Source organism: Ammodytes marinus, assembly GCF_949987685.1.
Source record: "Ammodytes marinus genome assembly, chromosome: 5".
Taxonomy (NCBI): Eukaryota; Metazoa; Chordata; class Actinopteri; order Uranoscopiformes; family Ammodytidae; genus Ammodytes; species Ammodytes marinus.
In genome coordinates, this window is record NC_137234.1 from 14,020,945 (window position 1) to 14,042,760 (window position 21,816).

The 21,816-nt window shown below is 45.0% G+C and overlaps 1 protein-coding gene across 8 annotated transcripts; it reads right to left on the reverse strand.

The window, feature by feature from the left end:
- Positions 1-383: 383 nt before the first annotated feature.
- Positions 384-19,495, reverse strand: tle3a (TLE family member 3, transcriptional corepressor a). 8 transcript variants are annotated; one of them, XM_080028083.1, is made up of 21 exons: positions 19,099-19,495; positions 18,412-18,556; positions 17,735-17,835; positions 17,488-17,551; positions 16,040-16,084; positions 11,773-11,835; positions 11,437-11,511; positions 9,747-9,776; positions 7,713-7,917; positions 5,630-5,730; positions 5,294-5,344; positions 5,048-5,200; positions 4,421-4,553; positions 4,139-4,308; positions 3,638-3,711; positions 3,291-3,540; positions 2,781-3,028; positions 2,508-2,655; positions 2,257-2,407; positions 1,975-2,051; positions 384-1,675 (listed from the first exon to the last, which is right to left on the reverse strand). In XM_080028083.1, exons 2-21 carry the CDS (start codon positions 18,433-18,435, stop codon positions 1,568-1,570), a joined length of 2,271 nt encoding a protein of 756 aa, XP_079884209.1. In that variant the 5' UTR covers positions 18,436-18,556; positions 19,099-19,495; the 3' UTR covers positions 384-1,567. The 8 variants fall into 8 exon arrangements, with proteins under 8 accessions (XP_079884209.1, XP_079884207.1, XP_079884206.1 ...); XM_080028081.1 differs by having other exon boundaries at positions 7,713-7,914; positions 9,747-9,773; positions 11,407-11,511; XM_080028080.1 differs by having other exon boundaries at positions 9,747-9,773; positions 11,407-11,511.
- Between the last annotated feature and the right edge of the window lie 2,321 nt (positions 19,496-21,816).

The following is a 21,816-nucleotide window of genomic DNA, read 5'->3' on the forward strand; positions in this document are numbered from 1 at the left end:
AGCATAGTATTTCTGTGTGTGTCTGTGTCACTCCTATTCTAACCTCTCCCTCAACTTGTCCTAACCCTAACCACCCAGCTGTGATGCCTGAACCTAATCGCCAATTTCAGGATCATAGGGCTATGGGACCATCGGGCTTTGGGATGACCCCCTGGCTGATAGCCTCTTAGTTTTTTACTTTAGCCCTACATGAGCCATATGTTTAACGTCAATCTTCCCATCTTACTCTTGGTAAGAAAGCAAACAAGCTTAGTTATTTATTTCCCAAAATATCAAGCGATTCCTTTCAAACTGTTAAATGTAGCATGGCACAAGCGCTACAGAAATTCAGTCAAGATGATTTTTTATAGAAAAACAGTTTATTGATTTATCAACAACTGCCAACTGTACAATCCTTAGGGATGATGAAATGCGTATGCTACACAGTTTAGAGACCATTCCTGACTATGAGAAGATTGTTGTTGAATTTTATGAAGTACTTCATAAGAAAGCAAACAGAGTATACCCAAAAATGTCAAATGTGGTAATGGCTTTCTCTGCCACCTTTATGGGTAACCATGTAAGTCTTGCACATCAGTCACATAGAGTCAAATGAGAGGCAATAATTAACACTTAGACTGATCACTAAACTTTGCTGAGTGGAGAAATAAAGATTCATACATTAGTCAAGTCACAGCTCCTTCTCCATACAACCCAGTAGTCCTCCGATTGATAGTTATCCATTTAAATGTAATTGAAATCAGCCAGTGTTGAGTGACAGGTCTTCATTTCAAAGTTGAACCGCTGCTGACTAGGATCAAATGGTCCAAGAAACTGGAAACCATGAGTTTCTCCCTCTTCGACTTTAAAAAATGCGTCTTTCCAGAATTCTCCACTGCTAAAATCCATGGGACAAATGTCTGTGTTACAGCAATTAGTGAAGAAAAAATGTGGTTGTCGGGGAGAAAAAAAAATCCAAATTAGATTTCCGAAAAGGTCATTCCGGACAAAGAGCATGAAAAGAAGGCAGAGGAGGGAAAAAACTGAAATAGAATATCCGCTTACAAAGTCCTAATCTAATTTCCACCCCCAGAGGGAACAGAAATATCACGGAGAGAACAAGAAAGAACCATCACAAGCGTAACTGGACACCAAAATATAAATCTATAAAAGGCCTTTTATTACTCCATTATGTACACTTTTCACAGGACCTCCAAGGAAAAGCTCCAGAGCGAAGCGCCGCTTCTAGTTGCGTCATGGAACTGTATCTCCACATTAAAAAGGACGAATAAAAAAAGAAATATCCAACAAACAGAAAAACAGCAAGACATTATTTTCTTCGTAGTGCCTTGGGGAACTGCACTTGCTGTACAAGTGTTAGTTGGGTGAAGAAGGGCAGAGCTGAAGGTCACAGCATCCAGGGCCACAACAGCACCATCGTTCAAGTCAGACTGGCACTGCCAAACGTCCATGCCCATCCAACCCGGGGCTGCAGGCAACATCCATGCTGTCCGTGTGAGGGAAGTTAGATGGAGGAAGAGTCTACTTTTCCTGAGCACGAACATGCTCCAAACCAAAGCAGACTGTTCTAGTAGATCACTTCATATACGGTGGCCTTCTTGTCACCGGAGCCTGTCACAATGTACTTGTCGTCCGTCGAGATGTCACAGCTCAGGACAGATGAGGATTCCTTGGACTGAGGAAGATGGAAAAAATAAAAAACATGTTAGTCCTGGAGGCAGTTAACATTTTAAAATCACACTTGAAGTTAAGCGAAGAGGACTGGCTGACAACATTGCAAGATTATATTGCAAACGACATCGAGTTCTGGCCTGATGCCCCTCAAAAAGACTTCTTTGTCAGGTCAATAATTCCGGGTCAGTTTTCACTGATAGGAGAATCCTGTCAGACAGCGGTCGCTCTGCCCTTCATCTCAAGAGACAACTGTGTATACTTTTGGAACTGGCTGCAGACAGAGTGTATTGATCTGCATACCTGGAATATGCTGGCGCCGTAAGGAGTCCTCCAAGCGTTCAACAGATTGTCTTTCCCAGTGCTTACGAACCATTTACCTGCAAGGAAAACAACAATGTAGTCAGGCCTCCTTTGACTATCAATGTGACAAATGACAAAGGTCTGTATCCTTAAAAATATGACATGCATTCATACTCTTAAAGGGTACTTTGGTTTTGGCACAAAATAAAAACAGGACAGGCCCCTGTGCGATAAAATACATTCATCATTATCAATGTATTTTTTATGCGTGGGTGTTCGTACCACAGTAGGCGAACTTGAGGGAGAGGACACAGCTCTCGTGCAGGTGAAGCTGATACTTGTCAGGCTTGGAATGGTGTAGCACCTCCACGTTGCTGCTCTCCATGCCGACAGCTAGCCACTCTCCGGTCGGACAGTAGCCCAAAGAGAAGATCTAGAAACGGGATGGAAGAGTAATTACTGACAGCTCTGGGGCTAGAAAGAAAAAAACTGTCCTTCACGTTGTCCATTTCTTCTCTGTAACAAGGCTGTACCTGTGAAGTGAAGTCATGCTGCTGCAGCTGTCGACCTTCCCTCAGATCCCAGGAGCGAACAGTGTTGTCAAGACCGCCTGTCCACAGCTTAGTGCCATCATGGGATATGTCAATACAGCTAGCACCATCCGTGTGACCCTGGAACTGCCTGCAATCAAAGTCAGAAGGCATACAAACATTTATTGACAAATCCTTTTAAAATGACTAACACAACGGCAATCCTGTGGTGAGGCAAAAAGCCCACACAGTGTGAGTAAAGGGCTTTCTTCTGACCTAACGAGAGTTTGGTTGTGCAGGTCCCAAACGGCAATGTTTCCATCGCTGCAGCAGGAGAAGCAGACTTTGGCGTCGGGGCTGATGGCCAAGGCGTAGCACGCTGGGGCCGAGGACGTGAGTTCAGCCTTGATGCGGGGTGTCTGAGAGGCCAGGTCCCAGATGGTCAATGTGCTGGCCTCACCACCAACAATCAATGTGCGGCCATCAGGCAGCAGCTTACAGGAGCGGATGTAGTTATCTCTGTTCTGTTGCACAGAGGACAAAGAAAGTCAATATGTGTTCTGGGCAGCGGAACTAGAGAGAGATTTAGGAGCAAATTGTGGGAAAGAGTATACAATTCTGTCCATCTTATTAAACCAAACCAAGGGTATTCTCAAACAGAGGCTGTTATATTTGCAACAGGTTTTTAAGTTGGTTTCTTACTTTGTTTCATTTTGTTTCACAACAACTGCTCAAAAAGAATTTAGTGTAACAAAAAGTTGTTGATGAAGTTGCAGCGGTGCTCACCAGACAGTCCAGTTGGGACACAGGGCTCTTGCTGCCGGGTTGGCTGATGTCCCAGATTTTGACACAGCCTTTGCCACCAGTGTAGACGTGACGCGTGGGGTTGCTAATGGTAACAGCGCATACCACCTCACCGTGGCTCAGCGTGTTGATCTGACGGGCGTGGCGTGGAATACCCGGGCCAATGAGGGCGTCGGGCGGGAAGGGCACGGGCTGCATCTGACCATCTGCACTGACGTGAAAGGAGTAAGCCCTGATTGAAAAAAGACAGACGTGTGTTAGTGTTTTATATTAGTTATGTTCTTTTTTTTTATGTACGATTACAAAAACACATGTGGTGAGACACTTACGGTTTGCCACCAGAAATGGATGTGAGGCTGGATGGAAGGCCTGGAGCTCTCATGTGGGTGTGAGGATCAAATCCCTACAGAAATTACAAAATGGAAACCATTTAGTAAAAGATCTATTATGAACAAATCCACATGGTGTTACTCTAACTGGAATAGTTTGAAACTTTAATTTCGTGTCTGGAGTTAGATAAAAAGATTGATACCCCCTCGTTTGTTATTTAATATGAAACGACAGCCAGCAGTCGACACGCTTATAACAATATCATCAACTAGGTCTGTCCAAAGGTAGCAGATGGAAACAGCTCCATAGTGATACTAGAGGTTTAACAATCTACAGGGAACCTTTAACAGATAGATGTGAGAGAAGTATCAATCTTTTCATCGAACTCTCTGTAAAAGAGAAAATTAATTTTTTCCAAAAAATGTCAAACTATTCTTTCAACTATGAGCAATGCTATTAAGCCAAATAAAGCTACATATGAGGGCAGGAAAGGGTGTTACCATGGGGCGTCCATAGGCGGCAGCAGCTGCAGCGCTCATCTGAGGGGAGATGTGCAGACCAGCATACACACCAGGACTAGTCAGGCCTCCATTCATTTCATGATGGCCCATCATGGCAAAGGGGGGGTAGGAGCCAGCGATGGACAGAGGGGTTCGCAAAGCTGGGGCTGCTACAGACACAAGACAGGAGAAGGATATCGATATGTGATAAAACAGTACATTAGGAGCGGAGGTAAAAATATTTTTCTCAGTTGTTAGAGAGGGAAATGGAGCGGTACCAACCGAGAGCCTCCATGCCTGGTGGTTTGCCCAGGATGGGTCTGAGCCCAGGAGTGGAGCTGGTGCCAGGGGTCGGGGCATCGCTGCGGGGGGTGGGAGTGTTGGACTTGAGGCCAGGCGTGGAGGATTTGTCATTCTGTCGAGGGAACCAGGGAGAGAAAGCACATTTTTACTATCCCGGAGCCCAGGCACTGTGCAGACTGACGATTTGAGAGCAAACTGAACTTAATCCAATCTAATTCTGACAACCCTCATAGTCCTGCAGAGTCATAAACTGCTATTTATTCTAAAACCTATTATGGCCACAATGGGAGATGGGGACGTTTTTATCCCCTTACTGCTTTGGCTTTAATCTTTTAGTGAGGCAGAGAGCTGTGGGGTGCGGGGGGGGGGGGGGGAATAGTTAAATACATTGAGCTATTAACAGAGAAGACCTGACTGATCCTGATGCGGGACAATATTATCCCTGACGTTTAGTCATGCACTTAAAGCACCGACAGACATTCCTAATCCGCTGCAGAAAACGCCCCAGATTTATTTGCACATATCCCTTTGCTCTCTCTCTCTCTCTGCAATTCTCATTTAAACCCTCTCTGTCCTAGTTTGTTTCGCTAACTCTTAGTGTCTTACATGACTGAGCTCCTTGGCCTTGGAGGATGGGGTGCTTCCAGAGGATGCCACCGATGCAGGGCTGTTGGGCGTGTCCTTTTTCGGAGGACGAGGCTTATCGATGCCATTTTCAGCTGGCGAGTGGGCAGGGCTAGCCCGCGGAGTGGCAGGGTCCTGGAAAAACAATGAGATTTTGACGTTAATATAGTGGTTTCATCCCGGTACATGTCGATATGCCTTAATGCAATAAGATGCTGCACTGCTCACCTCATTAGACACATCTACCACTAGGTCATCACTTTTCTCTCCATCACTGTCCTGTAAAAGATAATTGGCAAATTAGTCACTTTAACATCCGAAACAATTCAATGAAACCTTAAAAAAGTACTCTGACATTTTTGGAAGTATGCTTACTTGGTGCCGTTTTAGGCCCTCTGTTCCCAGTCTTCAAGCTAAGCTAAGCTAAGCTAATAAACATCTTATTGCAGCGTCTTTTTTTAACGGACAGACATTAGAATGGTATTGACAATTGTATCTTACTTTTGTCAAGAAAGTTAATAGACATATTTCAGAAAATGCCCATAAATTCCTCTAATGACTTACATATCTGCTCATGCTGTCCTTCTCATCCACTTTTCGTTTTTTGGAGTCCAAACTGTAGTCAGAGGAGCTGCGGTGCTTCTCACTAGCTGTGCGTAAGCTTTCTGATGGGGATATGGAGTTGTTCTGCCAAGACAAAACCAAACACACTTTATATTGCCATTTCGTCTACGGTCATAAAAACAGAGCAGTGAGTCATTCATCAGATACAAATGCGCCACAGACACAACAAGCCAATCCAAAAACACACACAAAAATAAATGCCTCATTCACAAACTATGGATGCTGAGGGCTCTTAAAATTGCAGCTGTAGGGCCAGCTCCAAGCAGTACCCTGACACCAGCCAATCTCACACACAAGCCTGTCCCTGGCCAAACAACAGAATGGGCCGTTATCTGAACTGAAAGGAGGAGCGCTTGTTTTCTGAGTTGGGCTCCCTCCTCCTCGTAACTGAACAACAAACAGCCTCACAGGGACATGAGCAGTGTGTTGTGGCTGAACAGAGGGCCTTTTCTCCAGAGTCAGTCAGGCTAAGCGAGAGAGAGACAGACAGACAGATAGAGAGAGAGAGGGAGAATCTGTATGTTATGGGCATTGATTGCGGCAATGCGCTTGGGCACCATGTCAACTCAGGCTTTGAGCTCTGATAAAGAAAGAGAATCTATATCCTGCCAGTGGGCACGGCAGCGTGGGACTGACTGGTGCTTCTTCATAGAGTTCTGCCTGCCCACACAAGCCGGGACAGCTCACTCCAAACACCAACAGAATGGGAGGAACTAGGCAAGCGTCCAGCGGCTTTCACAGGAGTTTGCCATTTGCCTGTAAACTGCCAAATTCTCCCGATTCCTTCTGTCCCCTTCCTCTGAAGACCAAAGCAACAACATGGACTAAGTCAGAGGCAGCCCAGAGGAGCGAACAAAGGCCGATGGACTAGCGGTCCGGGCAAAGGGCCACTGTCTGCATAATGGCTGACCTTTAAAGAGATGCTTAGCGTGACTCATTAACCAAAGTCACCACTCTGCTATCAGATGACCTGGGACAAGAGCACAGAAACAAAACAGGCCTGCTAATCGCCCCAGGAGTTCCATTTCTTCAGACATGACTGCACCCATTCAGCTGGCCGAGCCCGCAGAAACACAATCTCACAGGCCCATCACAAGCCATCAGAGATCGCAGCCATTCAAATAAAACGCTCGAGCAGGTCCAGCCAGATGGGGTGGAGAGAAAGAAAACAAAACAATTCTCCATTTGTGTTCATAAATATTCATCCCATGCCAAGGAGGAGAAAGAGTGAGCGGGTAAACAAGGGAAGACAGTAGAAGGGATCAAATAAATCCTTTAAGAAGGGGAAGTCCAAGTCTTTCTTTAATTGTGATGAAATTACAAGGCTTCTAATCTCTCCGGCATGATACCAGTCATTTCCCTTCTGGATTAAAAGCACAGGACTTATATTCAAAACCCCATCTCCAATTAATTATCTTATTGCAAGCAGATTACAACAGCGCATGAATGAAATCAGCGGTAGCATGCTGTTGGAAGGAATTTTTACTTGACATTTTGCAAGATGGAGGAGATAAAAAATGCGATGAATGTTTAAAGAAAAAGAAGCCCTGCAACCAAAATAGCTGCGGGTTTGGACACTCACCGCGTTCTCTGAATCGCCGACATCACAACGACGGCAGAGGTGGTGGTGATGATGATTCCAAGTGGAGCAAAGAGAAAAACAAGTCAGTTAGCATATCATAACAGATGCTTCTGGCTGAACGTGTGAGAATCAACTGCAGGGCACAAGGCCCCCTCTTATCACCGTGCATTGGAGCTGTTGAATAGCTTATGCAGTCATGGGCTGGGAATGTACCAGCTCATTACCCAGACAGAATGTGAACGGACAGGATGTGCTCCTCACCTAAAGGCCCTACAATTCTACCCTAGAGAGCGAGAAGCACATTGCACTAAATTGTTTCGTTACATCTATGAAATAAGGTTAAAATGTATATGTACATCTCACTTCTTCTAAATTAGCTGGTTAAGCAGCTGCACGGCCCAACTGCACAGCAATATGTGCCTGAGCCTAAAAACTCTTTACCTCTGTGTTCCAGATCATGGTGGTTCTTCTCATCCTTGACTGGGAGGTGGGCTTGGCTGCCCAGGGCCCCTAGTGCCAGCAGGCCTGACCCAGCGCCGGTCACAGTGGGGATGCCGGGCGGCTGCAGGCCTGAGGGGTGAGGTGGCAGCCCCAGCGGAGGCCCGTGGGCGGCATGGGAGAGGTGCTGCGCCTGGAGCTGCTGCTGCTGTTGTGAGGGGACAGAGAGATAGACAGACAGAAACAAAGTGGGTCGGAGGGAGAAGGCAAGGAGAAACCAGACACTAAACACAAGGCTGATCAGTTAAACCCGGGATGATATTAGCACATTCACACATCTATTACTGTCCGGATCAGACAGCATTCGCCCCCCTCAGTGCTATTTCCATATCAAGCTAGGGTGTAATAAGCTGTAGATCTGCGCTGTGGAGAGTAGAAGTTATGACTAACGATCAACTGCTCAACACATCTAAAGACATGAGACGCGGGCCTCGAGACACACAATCACACAGTGTCAGTGGCGCGTGACGGCAACATTGACGACAAAAAGCAAAGCAAAGTTTGATGCAACCACAGTTTGCCTCACAGGAAATCATTTCACATCAGGTAAACTAGAGCATTTCATACTGCAGCACTCCTATGGCATCAGTGAGTTGAGCAATCCTCTTAAGGAACACAAAGCTTTGTAGGAATCTGTCAGCCTGTGGGCTAAACAACTACCTGCTTTTAAAACGCTTCAAAACACAACCAGTGTCTATTTACTCCTCTCATATTCATATTGCTGGATGAACAGAACATGAATCATTTGCACACCCAAACTTTAAGAGACTGAGGGAACACTAAGTGCCAGAAGCTGGCACTCCTTCCCTTTCAATGAGTAATTGAGTGTGTGTTTGTGTGTATGTCTGGAAGGCTGCTCCGGGAGCCAGGACCAGGGGTCCCATGCTGGCACTCAGTCAACCCTCCAATATTCACCATCAATATTTGAAAGGCAAAGGGAAACGGATGGGAGTTAAAAGGCACTCAGCATGGAAGTAAGCAGTTTAAAGCAAGGTTAAATAATACTTAGCTGAGACACCAATAAAAACATCAGCAATTTATTACCCGTCTACGAGCCAGCTGAATAATTCAGCTGCTGTTACAGCATGCACCTCCTCTCTTTTACAAGACGGCCTTCAATCAGTGACCATTTCAAGAATATTAGTCACTTTGTAATAACTGGGGAGATGTAACACAGGGAACAGTGTGCTGGGCCTGCCCAATATATATTTAGACATACAATTACCAGTGGGAACTTGCTTTCAAGCTCGTACTTATCTCGATTTTAAACTGAAATATGAGTCACGGTTCTTACGAGGACACATAATACTTAAATATGTCCTTATAAATCATATCTGGAGGGTCTTTTATAATTGCTTATTACCCTCTACCGTATCTGCCCTGAAGGCAATCAAGACCAGATTGGAAAATAGTGAGGTTTTTAACTTGCAACCTTGTCCTTTGCTCCATCGGGCAGATGTCAATCCAATTACAACCCAGGACACAGCGAAAGAGAGCAAGAGCAACACAGCAAGCGAGTGTGTTATAATATTGTGTCCATGAGGGAAATTAAGGAGCCAGTCCATTGGCAGGGGAGAGCCATCCTTGCTCATTGTGTTTAATGAGGCACTGATGGGTAATATGCATGGTTGATCAGCAAGAGCCCTCATTAGAAGGCCATAAATGAAGACAATAATAAATAAAGAAAGGAGCCTGGCCTATTTCCTCTAATTTAATATTCCAAGATAAAGACCTACTCTTTGCCCCTTTTTTCTCTGAAGAAGTGCGGCTACAGAAAAGAAAAACACACACAGGCAAAATTGAGCTAATGTACTATAGTACTTTCTAGAGTACCAACTACACCAACAATGGTGAAACACAGGACTTGGAAGGAAGAAGTGCCATGCAACATGCAAAAGCCCTTCAAGCCCAGATGTGTGCACACACCAAGTGCATTAACAACATGTCGCATACAGATATGTGTTAGATGCCACTGACCATGAAAGCAGGGTAGGCAGCTTGCTGCTGCTGAAAAGGAGGACAGAAAACAGTCAGGGCTACTGCTGCTCTAGATGGCCTCTTTCTTTATTATATACTGAAATAATGGTGTTACCGCCAAAATAAATATTTTTTACTTGAACACAATTTTAATACAAGGGAAAGCAATGATGTGGGTTAATCCCAATAGCCACTCATTGGGAGAAAGGTGAGGTAATCTGACCTACTCCTTGGCTGACTTCAATATTTGGTGTTTTCTAATGAGACAGGAAGCACCACCTGTCAGGTTCATCTTGACGCAAGCAGCTGCCCTAGTTGCATCCTATTAATGGCCCTCAGCCCCATCAATAGTGCATGCAGCTGGCTCCTGGATGCTGCCTGGCATGCTCTTTCACCCCACCTTGCTTTACAATATGCATGAGGATTTTGGCATGCCTACAGAGCTTCTCCTCAATGAATAACTAATGGAAGGTATTCGTAAAACATACAGTAGCTACATTTCCACCCCGTCTGACCTGTGCAACCACTGGAGTTGGGTGGGCCCTGGCCGTTTCCTGAAACAGGCCAGATGCCAAACAGGACCATATAATAAAAATCGTGAATGGGCTATTGCAGTATTTTATAAAATGTAGATATTTCTATGGTACTTATTTTTTAATTCAGCCAAGACCAATAGAGGGATACAGTGAAAGGATAGCATCTACAAATTCAAGTGCACAGCAATATCCTGATTGTATTGTTCCAAATGAAAATCATTTACACGGCAAGAAGCCACAAATCAAATCTGCTTTTCTTAGGAATAAACTGCTGCTTGCAGCTGCTCTGCTTTGATTAAAGTATAATACAGCATCTGCTTCAGTCCAACAGATAAAAAAACAGCTCTCCATCACCCACTAAGACACCTACCCAGACAAATTCTAGGGAGCAATTATCCTGGAATAAAAGGTCACCGAGGGGGCATTAATTGAATTCCAATATGTGCCTCCAGTCATCAAGTCAGCCTTTTGGGCCTTATGCATGATAAAGACTGAACTGTGGTAATAAGATCACAGACAGACAGAGCTTTGTATTGAGGGGGACACCAATCACTTCTGTTTTAGTGGATCAGGCTGAGTACAGCTGATCAATGAGGAGCAGATGGTGTTTTGAAGCTGTGATGAAAACCATACATTACTCCTCGGTGCTGAGCAGAGAGAACTGGCTGACTGCTGTCTGTACTATTTCAGCTAGCTTACAGCGTGTTCTGCTCACCCTCAGCCTTTTAATTCCCACAGCTATCCAGGTCAGCAGTGAGGAATGAGGCTCCTCGTTAAAACCTTAGCCAATTAAAGCAATACGGGCTGCGAAAGGGATCTCAAGAGCTCTCAGGCTCGCATTTATAAACACACAACAAGGCAGTGAAGATGCCACAGAGACCAAAGCTATAGCAACAGACCAGCTCTAGAGAGCTAGACTTGTAAATATAGTTGGAATTAAAATGGTGAAGAATATAGTGCTAATCGGAACACATTTGATTTAAGACGAAGCAAATCTGCAATATAGCTTTATAGTGGGCGGTGTGTCACATTACTCATACTATTTAGTGCATGAAGAAGAGAAAAGTACTATTTATAGCCAGTTAAAAAGGTCAAGGAAAGGAATAAAAAGAAAGTATACACACGGTTAGAGGCAGATTGGGAAGTCCACGTACCCCGATGATCGCATTCAGCTCAGTCATAGTCACCTGCTTAGCCCGCTCCACTGCCTGAGCAACCTGCTGTTGGTGCTGTGGAAAGACATTATCAAAAGATGATTGGCACGTGCCAACATCTAACTCCTGCACCCACACTCACTTATCTGTGAAGTTCACACTTTATTTTCATGCAATTTACTGCAATTTCAAAAGTGGGGGCAAATGCCACACGCAATTACTCCAAAATGTCCTGACCTGAACATTTTAGCATAGTATCTTTAGAATAGAAGCAACAATAAGCAACTTTAAGCTAGTACGAAAAGTGTGACACTGAGAGCCACATTCAGAACTCACCTCTTGTGACAGGAAAGGCATAATTTGAGCTAAAATTGCATTGAGCCGTTTGGCAATCTCCGTCTGCAAAACAAAAGGGGAGCAAAATGAGAGGGTGAAGTATGAAACAGACAGCAACTTCATATAACCCCGCCTTTAATGTTTACACCGATTAAGTCAATTACTGCGGCAATCAGAACTGCTTGACTCAACATCCTCTAAACGGCGTGATATTGACATTTGAAATATTTAAAACATTAGGAGAGCCCAGGGGGATGGAGCACAGCTGTGCTGAGAGAGCACTCCACGTTAAACGGATGTGAGCAGGCAGAGTGCTGCTGTGTTGAGAGGATCCTCTCTCACTCTGCCCTCCTTCCCCTCATCGGCAACTGTGGTGTCCTGCAGTTAACCTCAGAGTTAAACCACACAACCAAACCCCAGGAAGTGAGACCCACTAACCAGACGGCACTGTTTACTTACATGTGAGAGCGTAAGCAATTTACATTAGGGGTTATAAATGCAGTTGGAGCAAGGTTTACAAAGCGTAATGACAGCTAGGGTAACGCACCTCCAATCTATGATCAATACCATTAGGTGACAACTACCGGCCTGTAAGCGTTGAGAGTGCAATTTGCTGAAGCGCTGCCTTTACAGAACTGAAGCCTGGGCCATTTCTCGCTGCAATCAACTGCCAGGCCCACCACCCTCCCATCCATCCACAAGAGTCCGGCCTCCATTCTTCTGCCTGCCTACCAACTGCCATGGCAACGGCTGCAACCCTATCTTGCCGGGATCATTATGCAAATGGAACCTCTGCTTGACCGTAACAGGCTTTAAAATCATATTACGTGCTTGGAGGCAGGTCATTAAATTGAATTTTCAGCCTGTCGATCACATGAACGTAGCAAATGAGTGGTGGATAAGACAAGCATTGGGAGGAGGTGTGATACACCGCCCTCCCCTGTAAAAACACTGCACAGCCAACTCGTTCTGCCTCCTTCTTCTTCCAGGGATGGGAGACTCTCGGGTTCAAGCTCTGCCCTGGGAGCAGAAAAATAACAGTGCCAAAGCTACATCATCTTTGGAATTTATGAGCTGCAGTTCAACCCAAGGCCACTGTGGAACACATACACATCACAGGGATTTTCTCAGATTTTTCATTTGGAGCAGCACACACACACACACACACACACACACACACAGACACACACACAAACACACACAATGTACTTTGCAGACTGCCAGCTTATTTATTACACATGGCAGAAATGCCAGGCAGATTTGGCAGCCAGACATATTACCTCTAAGCAGAGCCAGAGAGATTGGAGAGTAATGTCCAACAGAACAAGACCTGCTGACCTAAGCTGCAACACGGATAGCCACTTAGCCAGGCAAGCCAGCAGGAGAAACAACACGCCAGAGATTAAATATCAGATTAATCAAAGTTAAAGCCTGGGCTCAGAGGCAATAATGTGAAACAAATATATGGTAGAATGCGTTATACAAGGTACAATAGTACATAAGATAACACTGTTTATGACTTGATTACCGTAAGCAGACACAGAACTCCAGTCCCCTCTGACACACACAATAAATGTGACCTACAACTTATAAAGTTGGATACAAAAAAAAGGTTTTATGGGCATGAGCATTAATACAGTGTGTACGTGCTCAAGCAAGAGCTCAAGATTGCCCTCAGAAATGGTTGAAAAGCGACACAACCTGTATTATCCATGTTAGTTGAGATAAGCCATGTCAATAGCAGTCGAACATTTGACAGGATTTGTGAAAAGGCCTTGAGCGCACAGTCCATTCTTCTGTAGCTTAGTGTCATGGTGACAGCTGGCGTGGAGAGGTCAGGAGGTGGCGTATCCACTGTACCCTCAACAACTGGCCGCCTCGCCACTCTCACAACACAACATGCAAATACATGGAAAAGGCATCAACTCAGCTCGCCACTGCTGTCAAAAGAGATACAGTGCAGTGCTGGGAGGACTTTTTCCCCTTCTGCTGGCAGATAAAAATGGGGCTGTTGTCACTTTAAGTAGATGACAGCTTGGCCCTTGAGAGGCCAGCTTTACGCTGCTGCTACACAATTACAGGTACTCGGACCTGTGTAGCACCACTTTAAGAGCACTCTCAGGCTGGCTTGTCAATGGTGTGCAGAAAGGTATTCGCCTGTTGCTATCAGCGATGGGAAAATGGAGTCCAGACACTGATGAGTATTAAATACAGAGGGAAAAAGCACTGGCGGCTCTGGTCACATGATCCATCCATAAACAACACTTGACTGGTCAGATTTAGAGGGCCTCCAATCTGTCTAAAGTGACAGCATTGTCCCTTATCCTGGTTTTTCTATTAAGAAGAAAATGAGACTACTTCAACAGCTCATCTAAGCCAGAAACAATATCCATGTTTTCACTAAACAGAGTTGTACAAAACTTCAGAGCCTTCATTATTGTGCTGCAAGTCCAGAACACATTTATAATTGACGTTTGAAGTCATCTGTTTTGATCTTAGGCTGTATATAATATAGGTCAAATGCCTGCCATGTGTGAATTATTACTATGATTAACCTTTGACGGTCAGGTGATTTCCTTGTGAAAATGTCATTTCAAAACAACATACGTATGCTAACAAAAACAGCATGAAACCATAACCTTCTTCATCCTGACATTTATCTTAAAATACAATAACTTTCTGTTGACATAAGTGGACCTGACAACCAACAGTTCACACCCTGTGATTACTACACTCCAGTCCAGTCCCACATGACAGATTGGGGATATGGGAGCATTGGTGGCTTGGAGAGCCACAGTTTCTCCAACCGCTTTTCCCTGCATGCCTCTTTTGTATGAGCGCCGCAGACACTCCGCTGGCTGACCAAGTTTGTTTTGGCTGTGGGTAGGGCGGATAGTTTGCTACTTACTTAGCAAATGATTCACGCAGCCATGTGTCTCATGTCTGTGTTAGGACTACAGGTAACAGCCAAATCAGTTTGAGCCTCACTAACACCCAAGCCCCAAACCCCCTACGCAGTTCTTGGAAACAAGCACCAGATGACTGCAATTACTGGCTGACATCACGCAGCAGAAATTAGCCGTTTGTATCTACATACTGTCACGGCTGATAGAGAGGGATCGCATAACACCGCCACGTCTATCCATCTGAGCCGTGCCGGTTGGTGCATTCTAAAAATCTGAATTATGTCCCCGCACAGTAATGAAAAAGGCACAGTTAAGAGGAATGGATTTCCTCACTATGGAATAAATCTCCCGGCAGGAAAATAATATGCCTATGTGCATCCAATAATCCATCCCAACCCTGCCTGTTAACCACTTGCCATCTTCTCCTCCTTCCCTTGCCAGATCAGTAAGCTGTGGGGGGGGGGGGGGGAGCTGCATGGACAGGGGGGCCCACCACACTGTTTGCTCACAAACATGCCGTTCAGCAGGTTAGGGCCCCACTGATGAATTATTCAAGCGCTTCCATCAGCTCTGTTGAGGTTCCTGATAAAAGTCAGGCGCTAAAATGGATCAGTCGATTAACCTGTTTACACAGAGGCTGGGCTGTGGTCCCTCCCCCCACACACACCCGGGCCCTATTCTTCCGGTGTGTCTCTCCGGCTCTCCCCATCCCCCTCCTCTTTTCCTCTGGTCGGCGATAAGTGCCTGACAGAAGCTATCAGAGCGGCTCCAGCCCTGACAGACATGTGGCAGTGTGACACACGGCGCAGACACTGATGGATCACCCTAACCCACCAATCCGCCATGCCTCCAACACTGTCATTAACCAAGTCTGGCTGTTGCAGGAAAGCTAAGGGACGGCCTCACTGGTTTAAGAGCATCACGCATGGGAATCTCGGGGGGGGGGGGGGGGGGATTCATTCAATCTTTATCTCTTCAAGCATCAGTGCGATTGATCTGCAGAGCAATACAAGATGGGATCTTTTGATAAAGATAAGGGGGCCAGATAAGTGACTAAAGGACTTTTGCCCTCCTCTTGTAATTACTGTTCGTCTTAAACAATAAATACTGACCCATCAGCAAACCTCTCCATTTAATGATTAAGTCAAAGGCCAAGCCAAAGTCCACCTTTAAATCTTATCAGAAACCTGAGATAAATCAAGGCTTTACACCACCGACACATTGAAAAAAAGAAAGGGCCTCAACAATTACAAGTTGTGTGCAGTAGATCCGTCTTTTTACAGCCTATTTCCGATGCTCCCCCTGGCTCTCACATCCCCTGACACCGAGCTTACAAATATGAGGAACTTGAAGGTACCTACCTGTTTGTGCATCTCTATGTTCAGCCCGTAGGACATCTCATAATACTGAAAAGAAAGAAGAGATTAAATTGTGAGTACCAAAGTCAAAAAAGTAACAATTACAGTAGTGTTGTGCTAACATTTACTATGTGTATATAACCACTTCAAAATTATTATAGATGTAGCTTTTTTATTTCTATAACTATGATTTCAATGTAACCAACATACTGTGCTTGGCCACAAATCAATGTCAATTGATCACTCCACCAAAAACATCCTCAAATTATTTTGAACATCGAGTTTGAAACCCAAATAAAGCCCAGCGTCTGCAGTAGTAAATGATGAACTAAGATCATCAAACGAAAACAGTTATTTGAGCAGCTGACAGCGGATATCCAATAAATCCATCATGTGTTGTTTATAGTGTGGGCGCAGGGAAGAAAGGGTTAGTTAGATTTATTGATCACCATCTCGAGCCTTCTGATCTCCAGGATGTCAATTTACTCAGCGTAACGTGATTGCTCAACGCTCTTGATATCTCAAGCCAGGTCAGTCTGTCTGGCTGAAATGTAATCCATGGAGCCCACAAGTGGCAGCCAGGGCAGAAATGGCTTTCCAGTCAGCGTCTATTTGATGAGGCCAATGCATTATTCAGTCCATTAGCTTCTACGAAAATTACTCTCAAACAAGAGAGCCTTTCTGTCTGAGATCAGAGCCCCACTGCCATAGCGTAACCCGACACCCAGTGCTGGCTGTGGGATACTTCCCTACATGTTTACCTAACCTCCTCCCTGTCAGGTTGACATGTTGTTTTCCTGTGAAAAGAATGTTTAACTTAAGCCTGCGTGTATTGGTTTAAGTCATCCATGGTGTGTTTACCTGGGACAACAGCACACTGCCACAGAAGGGCCTTCTGATTGCGTCATGTCTGAGCTAAGTTCCCACGTCATAACTACACCTATGTTTTTCTAAAGGGCTGCTAAAAAAGAAAGCTTATAATTTAGATTTATAAAGAGACTACTGTAGACGTTGAGCCAAACCAACTGCAGCCTGTTTCACGCCCTCCATTTTGTTTGCCGCGGTGCATTTCCCACACACATTGCTCCGGCCCTGGCTCACACCTAATTTATGGCCATGCATATGTCTGAGCGTGGAGTCTCCTAGGAGAATAATCAGATCAGCACACACAGAGGGCAAAGCTGCAGTCGACCCCTTGGAGATCGGGGGGCACGCTATAATGGAGCCTCAGCCCACTGCCGCCTGCCTGTCAGGAGGGAGAGCTCCTCCATAACAACCAACTCCATCAAATCCCCCTGGGGGCTTTCACAAGCCTGTACCTGACACTCAGCCGCCCTAACCAGCACACAGGTGATCATTACAATAGCCTTGTCTCACTCCACCCCAACGAGATCTTCAACAAGCCATGCAATTTGGAACCATAATTGCTCCCCATTGTAAAATAATCTTACCATGACATAGTGGCGCTGCATCTCTGTCTTCTCATTGGCCAGTTTGTCATACTCCACCTTAAGACTAAAAATGAAGACAAGGTGTCAATTTCAGACAACTTACTCATACTTAACCAGATGAAAGCAGCAGTAACGTGTGTTCATTCCTGAGGGAGTCAACAACTACACATTAGCCATTACAATTCAATCCACAGGAAATGTTGTTGTCGCCGTCACACTTTGGTGATACACTTTTGCAAATCATTACCTGTGATACTGGGCTTGCAGGAACTGAAATTCATCTTTAATCCTGTCACAAGACTCTGCTACGGTGAATTTGAAACCAGGCTGGCCGGGCTGATGTGGAGCCTAGAAGAAGGTTGTAAAATAAGAATAAAATACAAAAAAAATACATTAAAAATCACATCAAAGTTTTACTCATCATTTTCTCTGCATTGTGTCCCGTGTAGCTGGAGAGAGCTGAACACTCCAGTCCCCACATTAGGCTATTCTCAAGATAACATCTCCTGTGTTTAAGTAAGACATTACAACACCGAAGAGGTGGGTCTATTTCACACCTCTAAAAGCTAATAACACAACAAGAATAGGCTCTCACACTGAGAAATGAAATGTAATTTCAGAAATAAATTGATGTCCTCATATTCAGCGGAGTTGTGTGTTAGTGTATGATGTAAATATCTGCAGGCATGCAAACCATCTGCATCCATTTACCACTAAGTGCATATTCTGCTGTAGCTTAAATGCACTATAATATAACCATATAGAAATTTGATGAGCTGAACTGAGGCTGGAAAACGCTTTGCAGGGCAAATTTCTGGGGGAGGGGGAAGAGTCAGCCCAGCCAGGAACCATGTCAACTTCAGTGTTGTCACATAAATATGCAAGCTATAGTAAGCAGCCTATAGACGAAGAAGCGCTTCTTACCGGATGTCGGCCTTGTGGATACATCTTGAAATGTATCCTTTGTTTATCTCTCCAGTGTACAGGTCCTGTGGCAAAATGGTTGAAATGTGCTCCACGGCCACACCAGTCTCAGCAGGCAGGGGGGGTGGGGGAGGTCGTGAAAACCCTGTGTTGAAAAATTACGCGGTTTAGGCTAATCTATGGACAAAAAATAAATAAAATAAAGAGCCCGTTGTTTGATAGTATTCGCCACACTAGTTCCCATTTATGGCGGGCAGTTAAGAATATTGTTAAAGGGCAGCACTAAATCTGCGCTTCTGCCTCTTGATGACCTTTTTCGGTCGGTGGTTAGAGACTCGATATACAAACAAAATCTTAATGTAGGCTACTATTTTAAAACTGATGCAAACACAACATGGATCATCTCAAGACGCTTTCTTTTTTCATTGCGTGAAATTCAAACCCTTGCATCAACAACATCGTTGTTTTGCGACTCAAATCCTGACCGATGTTCGTCAAAGAATCAAAACCTCGCTCCAGGACGTCTACAGTCAGGCCACAGCCGACAGCAGCTGGCTTCCATCCACCTACTGTTTGACTCCGAGGAAAGCGATGGAAACGGTGCGCTGTTGAGCACCTCCTCAAAGAAAGAAAGAAAAAACAAAACAAAAAGAAATCCACAGCTCTGCTAAATAGTAGGCTACATACCCGTACGTGCGTCCTAGCCGTCCGTCCGACGTGTGTTCTTGAAGAAAAAACAGAGAAGGCAATAATGCATTCGTTTAATCCCTCCTAATGTAACGCGTGGTGGACGCAGATCTCGACAAGCATCCTCTCCTTCTCTCCGGAGCGCACCCAGTCAGACCGGAGGAGCAGTTGGGAAGATTTGGTGCGGTCGGGCTCGATTAAACTACTTTCTTCTCCGCAGCGAACCTCCAAGGAACGTGCGCCTTTTGTGGCTGGTTAATCCTTAGAAAAGGGAAACAAATAAATAAATAAATACGCTTCCAAAATCTGTCTTCCGACTCGAAGAGGCTGGAGATTCTTTAAAAGCGTAACATGGTCCTCTCCACAATCTCGCATTTCCCCCCAGTCGTCCAGCCTTACCCCGGTTGCCACACACAGGCAGCAGGGCTGAACTGCCGTGAAAGCGCCTATCTGTCCAATCGGATTACTCGGAAGGAATATGGCCACATCTGCCTATCGGAGAGCGACGGCCCCCACGTGGGGTGCAGCGATACATGACATCATCCCGCGGATCCACTAGGCATCATCCGTCCGTCCCACCATGCACAATAACAACAGCAGGCATTGATGTGCCGACGATGATCTTCAAATTTGACAGAGACAGCACGAATTCCACATCCGCGCTTTATTAAAGGGTGTTTGAATTTATTTTGATTTTTTCCGCCCAAATAAAGTTGATGGGGTTTTTTTTTTGGGTGAGACCACCGCCAGCGGGACGGGGAGGGTGGGAGGTTTAAGGTGCAATAAAAATGATTAAATTTGTATTCACTTACAAGAAAAAATGGGGTATGGGAGCTGTTGTGTCTCATTGCTAGAATGTGAAGCGACGTTTCTGGGAAATAGCCAAAGTAACGATCACTATCAGAAATGTGTGGGTTGAACTCCCCCACACACACATGCACCGTGAAGGACACAAAAATGACCAATCGATAGCGATATTCACCAAATTGAAGCTGCGGGGCCGAATACACATTCTTATTTTGCCTTAAATATATTTCTCTCACGCCAACGTAGGCTATCAGCATAGACTATGTGTAATAGTGGCACTGCAGAGAGAGAAGAAATGATTGCCTTTGTCTGATATGAACATCAGCCATGTCTGAGCGGAGCCCGTACGCCTTGTTTTGAAGGTTCAACTCAGCCCCACGTGGGCCTCCTCTGCGGCTTTAAGGCCTCTCGTCCAATGGCAGCGCGGTGCACTTACTTGCCGGCTTCCCATTGGTCCAGACGCGTCGAGCCTGTCATTCACGGAGCAGCGTTGTCAATCAATACCACGCGGGGTCAAGCGCTGACAAATGCCTGTGCTCCTCGGTCCTCTGCCTGTGAATAGAGCCTGGAATGGCTGCTTAATTAGCTTCGAATGGCTTTTCTCTCCAGTTCAAACAATCTGTTACCACCACGTGGTAATGAGAGCCTACATTAAACAAAGGAAGAAAGGAAGCATGCAAACAGTTGTAACATTACAACCTGTAGTTTTCCTTTACATATGGGCCTATGTAACTAGCGGGCAAAAGGGTCTTGTTTACCTTTATCAGTCAGGCCAATCGACCTGTTTCAACATTAAACACGAGGAAAACCTGTGCGTTATGGGCATAGGCTTTGCATTGCTTCCACAATAAAAATAAAAAAGATACTCTTGATTTCATAATCGATATAGCCTACTAAAAATCTACTTAGTTAGTTTTGTGTTTTTTTTTCTTCTCCTGTGTGTATGAAAAAAACAGCAGATGCATACATCTCCTATACTCTTTTTCGTGTTTAACACAAATTCAAATTTGCTAAATTAGCAAGAAAGAAGCCACGTGGAGTCTTCACATATTTAATCTCATACAATTCTGGATGCGAATTTTAAAGGAAATTTAAATAAATTACGTCTGTTTTGAGAGCCCATAAAAAAGTGACTCAATTGCAAAACAACTATAGCCCTGTTTCACACTGGGCATAGCAGATGCTTTTTGGGAATGCAAAGGTCATTTTGTCATGTTAAGGTCTGAGATTGCCCAGCAGTCGTCTTACTTGTCATTCTTGTCAACCACCTTGAGGATGTGGGATAACTGTGTTATTTCCAAAAGTATGGGGGCAGTCTGTGAGAAACTCGAGCACAAACAAGAGCTGGCGGGCTAATCTCAGGCCGGCACCCCCTCATTCTTTTCAATAAAGAGTGCTCGGATTAAAGGCAACAAAAGGCCGGGCCAAACCCCGGGGAGAGGGGGGGGGGGGGACTCCGCCCACTGAGACCCCCACACTGTTTATTTACACGGAAACCCCAGCCTCAGTGAAACTCCCACCCTCAGGCATTACACACTGGCCTATTTGCAGAGGTGGCTCTAATTCTTAACAGAGCAGGGATTGTCCTCACTCCTGCCACTTTGAACTGAGAAGCAACCCTCTTTCCACATAGCTCAGATACAGCTAGTGGGGAAATATTTTGCTCCTTTCAATTTAACAATTACTTTGGGGCTCATAGTCAGAAGGAAGCAACACTCAGCATGTACTTCTGTCAGGGGAAAACATTGTATTACTCCACCAAGGTACTATTTGAAATCAGCAGAACAAGGCAAAGATCAACGATATGGTGGAGTTATTCATCATGAGCCCATATTAGATTGCATTCGGAGATTACACAGTAATGGCTCATTAATGTGACTTGCAGTTAAAAAATGACGTGGCCATTTTTCT

Excerpts from the sequence above, each read along its gene's own strand:
- tle3a (XM_080028078.1), bottom strand. The coding sequence starts at position 18,435 with ATGTATCCACAAGGCCGACATCCG. Across the intron at positions 5,345-5,629 it reads AGGACAGCATGAGCAGATAT|GACAGTGATGGAGAGAAAAG; the intron begins GTAAGTCATTAG and ends TATCTTTTACAG. Across the intron at positions 3,029-3,290 it reads TGTCCCAACTGGACTGTCTG|AACAGAGATAACTACATCCG; the intron begins GTGAGCACCGCT and ends TCTGTGCAACAG.